This window comes from Orycteropus afer, unplaced genomic scaffold, assembly GCF_000298275.1.
Source record: "Orycteropus afer afer isolate SDZICR_OR568_19922 unplaced genomic scaffold, OryAfe1.0 scaffold00436, whole genome shotgun sequence".
NCBI classification, from domain to species: domain Eukaryota; kingdom Metazoa; phylum Chordata; class Mammalia; order Tubulidentata; family Orycteropodidae; genus Orycteropus; species Orycteropus afer.
The window spans coordinates 2062879-2079063 of NW_006922023.1; the positions used below are offsets into that span (position 1 = coordinate 2062879).

The window sequence follows — 16185 nt, forward strand, 5'->3', positions numbered from 1 at the left end:
TAACAGATCTGTCCTGGAGGAAGTGCAGCCAGAATGCTCCTTGGAAGCAAGAATGGCCAGACTTCGTCTCACCTATTTTGGTCATGTTGTAAGGAGGGACCATTCCCTGGAGAAGGATGTCATGCTTGGTGGGGTGGAGGGTCGATGAAAGAGGGGGAGGCCTTCAACGAGATGGATTGACATGGTGGCTGCAATGATGGGCTCAAATATAGCAGGGATTGTGGGGTTGGTGTGGGATCGGGCAGTGTTTCATTCTGCTGTGCATGGGGTTGCTATGAGTCGGAAATGACTCGAGGGCACTTAACAACAACTACAACAACAGGTATGTTGGGCAAAATAGCTGAGTTGGAAATGTTTAGTACTACATTTTGGTGGAAGATTTAGGAGTATATTTAGGGATTACTGTCAAATCTTTGGATGGGATACATCACAGACATACTGATGACCCTGACATTTGGGGACTATTTACACTTAGGAAGAGTTGGTCAAGTTGGGGCCAATAATAGTGATCAAACAGAGTTTCATGATCTTAGCAGAATAGTGGTGAGGATGCAGGTAAGCTAAAAAGAAAAAATAACTTAAAATTTTTCAACCTTCTCTTAGAGTTGGTGGTGTAGTGCCTAAGGCATTTGACTGCTAACCAGAAGTCTAGGGGTTCAAACCCACCAGCCACTCCTTGGAAGGAAGGTTGGGCAATCTACGTCCGTAATAATACCACCTCAGAAACCCAAGGAGGGGTCACTATGAGTCGGATACAACTCAATGGCAGCACGTTTAGTTTTTTGGTTTCTTAGGGTTGGAATGAACCAACAAGTAATGGGTAAAATGCTGGACAAGATAAATAGGGCATATCAAAAAGAAGTGTTTTTTTGGGGGGAGGGAGCGTGTAGAAAGCTATCTTTTAAATTAAAAAAAAGACAGTGTGTCCTGTAAGCAGAACAGATTCTGCTGTGAAGCTGGGAGTACTGAAAGGTTGAGACAAGCAGAGCATGACATAAAACACCTTTTAAAAAGATCTATGAGTTCTATGATTGGTTCAGTTGGAAAGACAAATAGAGATAGTATTCATCTTATCATTTTGTGCACATCTTTGGAAAACGATACTATCGAACTTGGATCACTAACACTCTCTTGCATGGAGGCTACACCACATGAGCAAACTCACAGGATTCAGTCCTGCCCACAAAATGTGATGTGGTATTCCAATTCTACTGATGACAGTGACCCCAGGATTGCAAGAGCAATTCAAAGATGCCTTTATCACTATTTTCAAAGGCTCTACAAACACAGATTGCCTTTTGAGTATTTTTTTACATTTCCAAAATGTGATTAAAATTCACCACTATACTGGGCACAAGAGTTCTCAGTAACTTCTCTACTAAGATACTATCTTTTATTCTAATACTTATTCCCTACTTCTTCCCCATATGTATAAAAACATCATTAGAAATCTCTTGTCTCCAATCAGTTTAATAAAATTTTCATCAAATAAATGTTGCATGATGTTGCACTTGATCTATAAAGATGGGATTTAAGCCTTGTTAAAACAGTAAATGAAGTATGCTCAACAGTGTGTATTCTACTACTTCCATTCTATAGCAGGTTTATTTGAAGAATTTCAATTCATTTGGAAAACAGGAATCACAAAGATTTCAAGCTATAATCTCATTTCTCAATCCTATCACAATATTCTTACTGAAATCCTCACACCTATGCTTTGATGCATAATTCAAGAGGTTAAAGAATCTTTTATTTTATTTAGGTCTCCTTTCCTATCTCTTCCTTGTCTCTTTCCCCAGCCATCTGGGCCTGCCCTAGGATTTTCATATCATGCTGTCATGAGGAAAGGGACAAGAATGAGTTTGCATATCAGGTTTGGATATCTTGTTTACTGAAATAAAGACAAATAGCAAGGAGCCACTTGTTCATATGATATTCCTTTTTTCCTCCCTTTTGGAATTAGCATGTCACCATGACGTAAAGCTTTAAGGGTGGAATAACTAATGAAATGTCTTTCAAAGCTGTTCCTGTTGATTTTCAAGTTTTCCTAAGCAAAATTTTCTTTTCTACCATTGAAAAATACACTTTTTTCAATATATTTAATAGGGTACTTTTAAAATCTGATCACTTAACTACTCTAAAAATGTCTCACTCTCTTAAATACAAAATAGTTACAAATATTTGTAGAAAATAACACAGAAAAACATTCTGAGTCTAGATTAAAACTGTGTGGGAAACACAGTTTATTGTGAACAGAACATTTATAATTTTTGTATTGTTTATGTATACATACATATATATATAATAAGTAAAGCCTTTTTTCCTGTAACTTTCTACTGAGAATTTTCTTCACCAAAAAACCAAAATAAAATTTGTTCAGATATTTTATTTATACAAGCTTCTCTCCTTCGTTTTTTTTTTCTCTCTCTCTCCCTCTCTCTTTTTCTCCCTATTCAACCCAAAGGACTCATATAAAAAAATACTATCTCCTGTTAACCTCTTTAGAAAATTGCTTCTATTAACTCAAGACTATCAAAGGAAGAAAGAAAATGCCATGTAATTGAAGTCTAAATGTTCATCTTATATTTACCAGTGTTTTGAAACATTCAAAAGAAAAAAAAAACATATATATTGGCTCTGCAACAAATCGTTGCTGAGCATGAACCTCAGACCACCCACTCCTTGTCCTCTCCACTGGGTCTCATGCTCAAACTGAGGACATAACAGAGCAATGGGCTCTATTTGAAGATATCACGGCATAAAAAAAGTGAACATATTCTTGGAAACTACATCTTAGGAAGTTTACTTTCATGATAAAAACACATTTAAAATAGTCTAGGTGTGCTCTATACAAGTTAGATTTAACTTTCAATATGTTCTATTGAGGCCCTTTGCTAGTTTCCAAATCTCCCAGAATAAATTTGGATTTCTTCTCAAAAATAAAGCAAGCCAGATTCAACAGGAACTCCCTCTTTAAGGAGAAGAATGTGCTCTGTTATTTGCCTATTCTCATGTATATGTAGTCCCTGACTTACAATTTGTTGGAGTTATAATGAGCCATACTTATAATTTTTTGGGGGGAGTGGTATATCTATCTTATCATTAGCAGTAAGTACTACATACGATGTTGCAGCACTTAATTTGGTGATGTTATCATCTATACATATTCACTCAGAGACATTTATATGTAATGTTTCCAACCCCAAAGAGAAATAAATATCATATTTATAAAGAAAATGATAATAAAAGATAATAATAATGAAAACTAAAAAGAGATTTGTCTAACGTCAGAACAAACTTATGACAGAGTTGTCAGAACAGAATCCCTGTAAATCAGTTATGTTGTTGTTGTTATGTGCCGTCGAGTCGGCCCCTACTCATAGCGACCCCTCCTTTCCGAAGCAGTATCACTACGGAAGTAGGATTGCCCAAACTTCCTTCTGAGGAGTGGCTGGTGGGTTTGAACTGCCAGCCTTCTGGTTAGCAGTCAAGTGCTTTTAGCCACTATGCTACCAGAGCTCATGTAAATCAGTTAAGTGCAGTAAAATTTAACTAGAAATCCTGAACTTCAACATTTAATGCTGTGCTAATCATTGAATTTCAATTAGTATTTATCAACTAGCTGCGGTGATTGTGTTTGTGTGTCAACTTGGCTGGGCCTGGTTGAGTGGCTGGGCAGCTGGAGGTAGTTATTCTCCATGATGAGACTGACAATCAACTTCATGGTGGAATCTACCACAAGCAGCTGAGTAATTGTCTTTGGGATGTGGTCTGCTTCCTGTATAAAAGGAGAAGCCTTTGGGAATGGTCTCTACCACGTGGCACACTTGGATCCTGCATGTAGCCATGTTGTTGTTCAACAGCCTTCCATGCTCTGTCAACCTTGGGACCTACAATGAACTTGAATTAATGGCGTGCTGTGTGGTTTGGTAACATCGGAACTGTGCATTTTTACTTGTCAATCTTGGGCTTCTCGGCCTCAGGAGCCAGCAGCTGTCTGAGTGAAGAAATGCCTCTAGCTCCAGTGGGCCGGGAGCAGGAGGCAGAACTGGACCCCAAGGTTGAGGGGCTTTTACCCAGCCCCTAGAGCCTGGCACTTTGAACTTGGACTTAAAGCCTCCAAACTGTGAGGGAATAAACCCTGTTTGTTAAGGCCATCCCACTTGTAGTAGTATATTTTTGTCAGAGTGGCACTAGGTAACCAGAACACTCGCTAATTTGTAGATACTGAGAGAACGCAATATACACTGGCCTTGTGACGGACACTGAAGAGGTTCTCTAAAGGACTATGTGAAGTAACAGAGTTTGATTAGGAGACTGAAAGCATAGACATCACCTAATACCAAGTTCACTACTGACTCAACAGGAGGACAGAGGCAAGCTTTCTTCATTTAGAGAGATCACAGACCAAGAGTTGACAAACTATGGCCTTCAGGTCAAGTCTCAACTGCCACCTGATTTTGTAATTAAAATTTCACTGAAATACAGCCACACTCATTTGTTCATGCATCATGTATGGTTGTTCTCATGTTGGAAGAATAGCTGCAACAGGGAACGTATGGCCCTCAAAGCCCAAAATGTATACTATCTGGCCCTTTATTGTAAAAATATATGTTTCCTACCATAGACCAGCAACACAACTGCAGCATATCCTCTCTAGCCTGCATTAGAACATGCAAGATTTAAGCACTACATGTAATTATTATACCTCATTGATCACACAGCTTATGTAACACTCTGCAGTCATACCCCATATAACCATAAACACCAGGCTTATTTGCAAGAGGCAACTGAGACAGACCTGGTCTATCCTGCTGTAGTGGATTTGCATTATCCAAAGATGGCCTGACTGATATCTCCTAATCCATTTTCTCTTTTGCAGTATGACTGTTTACTATTCCAATAGAAGTAGAGTCTATTTCCTCTTCTCCTGAGTCTGGGCTGACCTTGGTCGATACACTGTAGCAGAAGGGACATTTTGAGATCTGGTGGATAGGTTTGCATGGGTCTGTTACATAACTTTCAAGTAGGATGTTCCCTCTTGGACCCCAGGAACCATGACTCATGTAGGCAGTAATTTCAGCTGAGCCCACAAGCACATCAACTTCTGGTCACAAAGGACTATCTTGGAAGTCTAGCTCAGTTGTATTATCTGATGTCTGCAAATACAGCCACTATCTGACTACAAGCAACTAGATGCACCATGTCAGCTCACTGAAAGGTGAAAGATAATAAATCATTGTTTTAAGCCCCAAAGTTTTGGGATAGTTTCTCACATATCAGTAGATAACTGGAACATCTGCTGAAAGCATTTTAAAAATAAGAGGTCTCCACCATCTTTGCATTGATGACCACCATTAGTGTCTGGCTATTAGTGTGCTTCAACAACAATATTTTATTATTATTATTATTATTACCATGTTTGCAAGGGGATTTTACTGAGTCATCTTTTCATGTGTAAAGGAAAAAATAGGTTAGAGACTTGCTGTTAACCTTTTCCTTCCCAATATTTTCTTGTAATTAGTGTATTTTCAGGAAGACACTAGTGGGGTCTTTTGGTGAACAAAGTCCTAGAAACTAGTGAACTCAAATAACTTTGCATAGATCTTAACATCGTATCTTTGCTTTATTCTGTACATTCTGTTACAGTGGCTCCATGCGTTTGTCTCTATAGTTCAGAAAAGTGACCCTGCTGTTGAATATAAAAACATCTGTATCTAGACACATTTTCAGTTACTTGGCAACTACTGAAAAGATGCACAAAGAAAGGATGCACATAAATTAAGCTCTTACAATGTAATTGTTAGTTCAGCATATGAGAAAAAAAAAATTCCTCAAAGTTGTCTTCCTTAAGTCATCACTATAAAACCAAACTAAACTCACTGCTGTTGAGTTGAGTCTGACTCATAGTAACCCCTCCTTGGGTTTTCAAGGTGGTATCACTACAGAAGTAGATTGTCCAATCTTCCTTCTGAGGAGTAGCTGGTGGGTTTGCACCACCAGCCTTCTGGTTAGCAGTCAAATGCCTTAGGCACTATGCCTCCAGAGCTCCTAGTTCTCACTATATATAGTAAAAATCGTAGGACAACCATACTTTGCCTGGTGGCTCACAAATGATTTTTAACTAGCAGAGCAGACACAGTAAAATGTGGTAACAAAAAAGAAAACTAAGTGGACCTCTGTAGAGGGCAGCATCCTCTGGTGTCACACCCCAGAGAAGATAGAGACAACCTAAAAAGACAATGCCACTATGCACAGAGGGTTGTTCTGTTCTTACTGGTTGGAGAGGATGGTGTTATGGGGGGAAAAGATAGAGGAGTCCTGATGGATACTGAGGACAAAAAGCCTTAAATTTAGTTGGATCCACTCTCCAAGCACCCCATGGTATCTTCCAGACTTCCGATGATGAAGCCAAAAACTCCTTCTGACCACATTCCCAGTGCCCCTTGAAAGAAGTTGGGGTAAATAAAACTTATTCCTTCTCTTTACATCCCTGGCAATGCTGTGACACTCCTTACAGACTTGTTAGCCAGGCAAAATGCTCATCTAGTTCAGCTCATCAAACTCACAAAGCAACCCCTGGGTCTTTCACACAGAGCCCTTCCCTTGTAGCACACCTGTTGTTTGTCCTGGATGGTTCTTTCCCACCTCTAAGATAATTACTTTAAATCCTTCTGCCAGAATGTCCTCTCCTCACCTCTCTGCACTTTACACCTGGTGAATGTCTTGTATTTCCATTCTCAGCTCAAAGGCCATCTCCTCTAAGAAAACATTCCTCTCTGTACCTAGAATTAACCACTCTGCATCTATTGGACTCTGTGCATACCTCACCCTTCAGACATGTGAATCCATGTCACTGCTTTGCTCCTTCACTTACCCTTTCTGCCCACCAGGGCAAAAGAACTCGTAGGGCTAGTTTTAGTCATGAATATCTCTGTATCTCCACTGCCTAATACAATAATTGGCACTAACCACCCTCTCACTGATGTATGAGTGAATGATTCATAAAACATTTTGGGATCCATTCAGTGTTTTGAAAATAAAAGTGTCCATGTGAGGAAGGATACTCAAGATAGTATTAGGAGTGTTTCAACACAATGTATAAGGATTTCTCAATTAACAAAGAACAAGTCTTTCTGATGATGTATCTTTGGTGTCGTTTTTCATACAAAGAACAAGGACATTGTTATTTGCTTCAGTATTAGTCTTATCAATAGCACACAGATAATGGAAACTATTTTGACCTTGTATCACCCATATTTTGAAGGATGTGTAAATACATTTCTGTGAGACTTGCCAAAGACACTGCAAACAATACAAATTATTACTTTATTATAATTTTTGGTAATTTTGTCTCCAAATGATTCTATGTATATAAATTCAAAGTCCTTCAAAATACACCCTCATAAAAGGATCATGAGGTATTTTTTAAAAAAATTTCTAAGTATTTTGCAAATATTTTTATTCTTCCAAGAGATAAATATCATTAATCCTATTATACAAATAAAGTAATAGAGAAATTTGTTCTTATTATCATAGGAGTTGGGATAAATTTGACATAGAATAAGAAACAGTTATGCTTCCTATGGTAAAATGGTTTCAAACAATGCTCAATTTTCTTCACTTTAGATCTGGAAAACAACCATAAAACACTGTCAGACATGAATCTATTACATCACCCATTTTATCTTACACTGTTTTAGGGTACGTCTCTTGTTATTCCTATGGTTCTATTTATTGATTATTATTGGGTGACATGATAAAAGACACCCAAGTATATTACAGGGTTGAATGGAGAAGATTAGGAATCAGTGATCAGAGAGGCTAGGAGGAGGTATGTGTGCCTACTTAGTCCAAATGCTTGTTCAGTGGTTGGCAGTCAGAATGCTCAAGAGTCTACAGTATCTTTTCTCACAATTGAAAAATAATGTTTGAAAGCTGACATTTACCAATGCTTTATATATATATATATATATATATATATATATATACACACAGACACATATATAGCATTAGGCCGTTAACCAAAACGTATGTGGTTCAAATCCATCAGCTCTTCTTCAGGAGAAATATAAAGCAATCTACTTCCATAAAGATTCACACAGACACACACACATACATATATATATGTTATATATATAAATGTATTATACTTTGTAGATATCATTTTATGCAATCTTTACAATAACCTCATGAGATAGATCTCGTTATTTCGTCGTTTTATAGGAAGGAAACTAAGGCACAGAGAAGTGATTTCCCCAAACTGTGCAATGAATCAGCAGCAGAGTTAGGATTCAGAATCTGACTTTGTACCAGGATGCTAAGCAGCCTCCTCATGGACTGGCACTTGTAACAAAGCACAAATGATTGTGTTTTGGTACAGGTTCCCACATGCCCTGCCTCTGTGTTAAGACATTCAACTCCACTTCAAATCCTAATCTTTGGCAAGGAGGACAGGGTGAGAGCTCAACATTAGGTTTTTGTCCAGTGTCCCAGCCTCCACATGACTGTTCCTCTACTGGATTCTAGCCACTCAGCAATTTCATTTTTGCCTTGTCCTGACCTCAAGTCCCTTTGAGTTTATTCTTGATACCTGCTGCAAAACCTTTTTTATCCTCTTAATCTCATATTGATCACCTTGGCTTATTTAGAAATCTTAGACTTGCCTCCTTCTGAATATTTGCTAACAGTACTCAAGTATTTTATGCCAACCTCCTAAGCAATCTAATAGGTCCAAACCTACTTTCAGAATCACATCACTGAATGCCTGTCATTAAGAGAACAACCCATCATCCTCATCATATTTAGAATCCAAATCTTGACCTCTCCATGTAGGTCCTCATGAACTACCACCACCAAGTCTACTGCTACAGTTGTTTATTGCTGCTAAACAAACCATCCTAAAACTTAAAAGCTTAAAACAACAGTCATTTATTTTGCCATCAAGTCCACAGCTGGGCTGAGCTTGGCAAGGAAAGACCATCTCTGCTCCACACTCCTCAAATGGACACAAGAGTCTATGTTTCCAGGTGGCCCACTCAGTCACAAGGTAAGGCTGGCTAGGGACTGGAAGCTCAGCCAGAGCCAAAGGCTGTACTTTGGACTTCTCCATGTGATCTGAGCTTCCTCACAGCATAGTGTCTTGGTTCTAAGAAAAACCATCCTAGAAGGATAGCCAGGCAGAAACGGTATCGTCTTTTATGAACTAATAATGAAAGGCAAAATGATATAGCATCACTTCTGCTGTGTAGGACTAATCAAGGATTCTCATGTAAAATAATAAAAAAGGGACCATCAACAGGAACTGAAGCTGAGAGGAGAAGGCTGGATGCTACTGTGATGAAATCAGTGCCCTGGAGCCAGGAAAATGGGAGGCTGGATGGGACATGCAAGGCTGGGAGTGAATTGGAAACTTCTGAATTAGGTAAAAGGGGCTACATCCTTAGGAAATGTTAGGCTTCAAAAAATGGCAGCAGAGGGACCTTACCACAAACCCAATTCATCTCCATAAGATTCTGGGTGTTAAAATATTAATAAGGATAATAATCATAACAATAATCTCCTCTGACAAATAAAAAACATCTTTTCACTTATGTTTGGAAAATGGCTGAAAGCTAAAGATCTAAAAATCCAGCATAAGAAGTAAGCAAAATAATACAAGAAAGTAAATTTAAGCACACATACACATATGTACACATTTATATACATACACATTCTTACAGTAGAGATAGAAGCAGTTCCTTTAAATCAGGAGCACAAACAAAGCATGTGTAGTAAAATTCAACTTGACTGAAAGAGTGACCTTCCATTCAACTTCCAGGAGCAGTCAAGAACAGGAATCCCTTGCCAGGACTCGAACCTGGGCCCAGAGACATCACACAAGTACAACACCCTGGAACAAGTCATGGCAATATCCCAGCAGCCTTTGTGACAGGTTCCAGCTTTGTTCCTACAGCTTTTGCTATGGAATCTATTTTGACTATCTCCTGCATTTGCAGCTGATGTTCATAATCTCACCTTTTCACAGGAAATTCCTACCTAGTCCTAATTCCTGCCTAAAACCCTTTATAAGCCTAGAGAGACCGGAGGCTAGACTACATAGGTAAAAAGCCTGTCTCTGTCTTTCCCTCACAAGTCCCTCCCTTCTCCTCTATCTTTAATAAACTTTGGTTCGTGTGGAAAAGAATAAATAAATAAAAAGCACACAAACTCCAGAGTCAAACCAGTTGAATTCAAATTCTATGTCTGCAATTTGCTAATTGTATGACTCTGGGCAAGTTTATTTTATTTTATTTTTTTTTAAAAAAAAGAAAAGCCTCTGTCTCCTTTAGTTTTATCATCTATGAAATTAAATAATGATTCTACCTACCTCATGAGGTTGCTATAAGTATTAAATAAGTTTTTATGGCTTAAACAGACTACACAGCAAATACTACGTAAGTGTTAACTATTAACATTTTCATCACTGCTTCTGTTCCCCAGTGTACCAGAGGACCTAGGTAGCATATTAGAACAATAGGAGACACATGTGAAATGACTGTCTTCACAGATAACTCAAAGAGTATATTAGGATAATGTATTAGAATTAATAAAAGCATTTAGCATGACAACTGGACATAAGAGCAATATGCAAGAGGCCCTTTAATAGTTAGACAATTTAACCATAAATGTATATTAAAACTATTATCTCATGACCAGATTCAGTCTAACTCAGTAACACAGGTTTACTACGGAGAATAATTTTACCTATATAAATTATAAATATTTATATACCAAAAAAACAAACCAAACTCACTGTCATGGAGTCGGTTCTTTCATAGCAACCCCTCCTCGGGTTTCCAAGGTTGTACTTGTAGAAGCAGATTGCCCAATCTTCCTTCTGAGGAGTGGCTGGTGGATTTGAACCATCAGCCTTCTGGTTAGCAGTCAAATGCCTTAGGCACTATGCCACCAGAGCTCCCATTTATATAAACTTTGTGAAATATATCTGAAATGATGGTAGACATTCATTAAATATGGCCTTGGTACATAATAGTATTCATTGTTAACTACCTCATAAATAAATAAATAAATAAAATGAATTCAGTTGATTCCTTCATTTTCCTTTCCACCTTTAAATTAAAATGGCATCTTTGTCTTTCTTCCCACAGCAGTTACACAGAAAGTTATGGATTACATAAAAGCCCTTCATATAGTTCGAAAATCTAAAATTCATGGAAGTCTGTATTTGCTCCTCAGCACTTTTAACCACAATTCTAACATTGCATTAATGTATTAGATTACTTAACCTCTTTAAGTTTTTTTTTTTTTCCCACACCATAAATTAGCTTTTTCACAGAACTGTAAGCCTCATAATGTATTTTCACAATCAAATCCCAAGATATATTACAGATTGTATTCTTTTGGAATATAAAAATGAAATAAAATAATAGAGGGCCATTGGCAGACAAATAATGATAGTGTCTCATGAACTAAGATCTGTGATTTATCCACTTTTGTATTATAAAAAATAAAAACATTTTATTAGGGCCATAAAAAAAAATTAAAATATCAGATATAATGAATTGCAAGGAAACATTTTGTGACATTTTACCTTTAGCAGAATTACATCTGATGAAGTATATCTAACAAACTCCCATGTAAAAACCTCTCATATGTGATGTGACTGCACTTTTTTTTCTAATCACTGACATGGACTAATATTATTAACAAAAGACTTTCAACATTTGCAGCCTTAATTAGAATCTTCCATTTAAAACTATTTGTTTATGTTATTCAAATATTCCACACTACTTTCTAGAATTAACAGAATTTTTTTTTTTTTTTTAACTTAGAATGTTATTTCAAATTTATTGTTTAAGGACTAATTGTAATTACAGGTACAAACATTTGAGTCCCCTTAAACTTACTAAGAGATTCTGGAACACTAGCAAAATTATGCCCGTACTAACAGTCTCACGCGAGCTCTGGTAGCATAGTGGCTAAGGCACTTGACTGCTGACCAGAAGGCTGGCGGCTCAAACCCACCAGCCACTCCTTGGAAGGAAGATGGGGCAATCTACTTCGGTGGTGATACTGCCTAGGAGACCCAAGGAGCAGTCGCTATGAGTCGGGTCCGACTCAACGGTACATAACAACAACAACAGTCTCACACATAAAATAATTAAATAATGAAAAGCAAAATATAAGGCAAAATACAACTTCTAATATGAATAAATATAAATGCTAGCTTAAGTAGTTATCAGAAATCAACACAAAATTTTTGCATTTCCATTGACATCCCAACACATACAGGGCTTTCTAAATATTATGTTGGCATTAACCCTTGCCTAGTCTCAAATTACTGCACATACTAAACATGTTTTTGAAAATACAGAAGTTGGCTAACTTGATATCAGTTAAGATGTAAAGTAAACATATCAATAACATAATCGCAAGCTGATTTGGAGAGGATCCAGTAGAAAAAGCTAATCATAAATAATTTAAACAGAAAATTGAGAAACCTAAATGCAAAGGTAATAAAACACTAAAGTAAAATTAAAGCAAATTAACAGGAATTAATCATTCCTAATAATTAATTAATAATTTGGAAAAGGATTATTTCCCCAGTATACTTACATTATTGGAGTTTTAGGGGAAAAAAAAAACTGAAAAAAAAGCATTTGGGATATAGTTGCTCATGTTAATTTTTTCATAAATTACCTACAATTCAGTGCCTGTTCCTATATTTGTTTTAAGTATTTTCAAACAATGGCTTAAACTAAATTAAATATACTATAAAAATATGCAAGGCAGGTAACCTTGAAACAAAAATAGATTATTTCAAATGATTGAAAGATGAAAAGTGGCAACAACATTTACCATTTGCTTCCTCTTATATTTTTGGTTGATGATTTATTTGCATTTCTGAAAAAATAAAAGTGAAGTGCAGTTAATAATAGATCAGTCTGGTGACATTTTAAGTGGGAAAAAAGTGTGACTTCAACTCTTTAATGATAGAAAAATTTTAGGTTGATTTTTAACTTACAGTAAGGCAGATAACATTGCAAAGACAAATCTTTACTTCTCTTTCCCCCAGTATGGCTGTGGGCACATACTTCTGCTTCTCCTTTGTGTGTGTGTGTGTGTGTGTGTGTGAGTTGAGTGAAAATTTACAGAGCAAATTGGTTTTCCATTCAACAATTCATATACATTCTGTTTTCTAACATTTCCTGCGATCCCACACTGTAATAGCATTCCATACTCCCTCCATATGCCCACCCCTTCCCTTCATTCTTATTTCCATCCCCTTCCACCTTCTGAGCTCTATTCCTGGGCAAATGCTGTCTTCTTAATCTCATAGGCTTGATTGTTGTGATGCATACATACACTCCTGATTTACATATATTTTTGTGTTCACTGTAAGGAAACTATAAAGCAAAGGGTACGGCATCAAAGGGGACGTTAAAGGGCAACTGGGGATTGTTCCATGACATCAAGCTATAACAAAATGATCTTGTATTTTCTTCTACTAAAGTTTCGTTAATCTTCACCTTGAAGGTAAAGTTCAATTTCTGAATGAATTATGTCCTGAGACATGAAGGGAAGCCACCTGAAAAAAAGAAAACAGAGAGAAGGAAAGAGAGAGAAAATTAATTATTGTTTTTCTCTATCTTCACAATGAGCTTAATTCTGCACTAATTTTACATAATAAAATGTTGTTGTTGTTGTTTGCCGTCGAGTCAGCCCTGACTCATAGTGACCCCTCCTTGGGTTTCCGAGGCAGTATTACTATGGAAGTAGGATTGCCCAACCTTCCTTCCGAGGAGTGGCTGGTGGGTATAAAATATAATTATAAAAATGTTTTTTACAAAGTCAAACCCAACCCAACCTGTTATGTACTTATGATCATAATCAAAATGATATCATAATTTTGCTCTAGGGAATAATATGTGTAAATCAGTAAAACCTGCTATCTTCTTTCCAGCTTTGCCAATCCTCAATTACTAGCACCTGCCCATGCAATATTGTCCCCAGTGGTACATTCTTCTGTTGGGACAAGGGCTTTGAACCAATTCAAACTGGTTCATTCATGGCCGATAAAGTGAAATTGAAACAGACCCAAATTTTTAATGTTTGGGTGAAGTAGAATGGTAACCAGAATGGGAAGACTCAGAGGTTAAAGTGCTGGAATGGGAGACATGGAAGAGGAGTAGTGACCCTTTTCAGAGCCTGATGGAGAGATTGGATTATTTTTAGGACTGTGGATAGTGACACATTTTCAAAGTGGTTCTCTCAGCTACCGTCTTTGGTATGCAATGTGCATGGTCTTTGTTCACTAAGAGGGATATTAAGTTTCTAGCAGGACATTGACCCATAATTTTTCCTGTTCTGCTTACTATTTTGTCCTCTCACAGTTTATAAATTCAGGTCCATTCCAATTTTGCTTCATCAGCCATGACTGAACTAGGAAGAACCAGTTTGAAAACTTGGTGGAAACAAAGGCAAGGAGAGACCTTAAAATTCTGAGCCTGGGACCTGGGCTAGGAAAGAAGCGGGCCTGCTCCATCTATAGGGAAGAAGCTTGGCACAGAGAAATAAGTCACAGCATTTTCATACTGGGAGTCACCAACTTATGATGTATTTGACTTATGACAAATCACACTGATGACTGTCATTTTTTTCTTCTTTGTCATTGTCAATATAGACTACATACAATGTTAAAATATATCTGCAAGTTCAGATGTAATATTTCCAATCCCCAAAGACAAATAAAGATTGGATTTATAAAGGTACTGATAATAAAATTTAGTAATAATAGAAACAAAAAAAAAATGAGGTATTCAACTTATATGCCTGGCTTATAAGTCAGAACTGACTTATAAGTCAGAATGGAACCCCCATGTAAGTTGGGACTACATGTACCTTCTTTATGGGTCTCTCTGTCTTGTTTCCCATGGCTTCCTCTAATATCTTCTCCTCTATGTCCTCTGAAAGAACTACATTACTTTAAAACTTTGTGAAACTATTACTATTTTTGAAAAATATACATAAGATATATAATAGCTCATCCTGGCATCTTCTCCAAAAGGAGCCAGAGTTTTGGGTTAGAAACTCCTTGTTGCAGAAAAAGCCAGATCGGACTCAGAAATTGACTTTACAGCTTTACAGCTTTATGAACTTACTCTGTTAAGGTTATTTTCCTTAAATCACAGATCTACTATAAAGCTGAAATTAATATTCATGTAAAATAGTTTTAACTGTTAGTTACTATTATAGCACATTCAAAGTACTTCCTTCCACTCATCCACTCATCTATCTATTTAAAACACCCATCTATTCCTCCATCTATACATCCATCCATTCATCTTTTCAATACACATTAAGAAAGTGCTTTCCATATGCCAAAGGAGTTCTGGTGGTGTAGTGGTTAAGGCACTTGGCTGTTAACCAAAAAGCTGGTAGTTTGATACCATAGGCTGCCTTGTAGAAGAAAGATAAGTAAGTCTGCTTCAATAAAGATTTACAGCCTTGGAAACCCAATGTTTATCACTATGAATTCAAATTGACTCGATGGCACTGAGTTTGGTTTTTTAGGGTTTGTTTTGTTTTCCATATGCCAGGCACTTTACTAAATGCTGGGGGATACAAAAAGAAAAATATAGATTAAAAAAAATCTGACCTCAAGAGGTCTTTAGTATAAAAGAAGGAAATAAAGATGTGAAAAAATTAATATATTAAGTGATGTGAGTCTTGTAAGAAATATCTACAGCTATTATAGGTACAGAAAAGGAGACTGACAAACTTTGAATAGCAGAAATAAGGAAGTGCAATGACAAAAAGTTCTGCTTATGCTGAATTTTTGATGTTTTACAGGCAGACAAAGGATTCAAGAAGGACACTATTGAAAGAGTAAATGGCATTGTGGTGGAAACACAGGAGGATTCTGAAAAAGAAGGGGAGTACTTGGAGGTTAAGTGAAGGCCATTGGACCTGAGAATGCCAAGGAACTTGGAAGGTGATTTGTGGGACTGACTCAACCACATTGGTCTTAAAACTCCAGATGGGAGAGGCGGGGCAAGATGGCGGACTAGGCAGAAGGATTGCACAACCCTCTTCAACAAAGAAAAGGGAAACCAATTAACACAGACACAGAAGATAATCTTGGACCCCTGAGCCTTGAAGGAAAGGATGCAGAATTGGACT

At 37.1% G+C, this 16185-nt stretch overlaps 1 protein-coding gene across 1 annotated transcript in view; it reads right to left on the reverse strand.

The window, feature by feature from the left end:
* RP1 (RP1 axonemal microtubule associated) overlaps nucleotides 1–16185 on the reverse strand; it is an 874252-nt gene that overhangs the window by 329011 nt on the left and 529056 nt on the right. Inside the window, 2 exon segments of the mRNA XM_042782735.1 lie at nucleotides 12862–12906; nucleotides 13533–13591. Coding sequence (XP_042638669.1) covers nucleotides 12862–12906; nucleotides 13533–13591 — 104 coding nt within the window.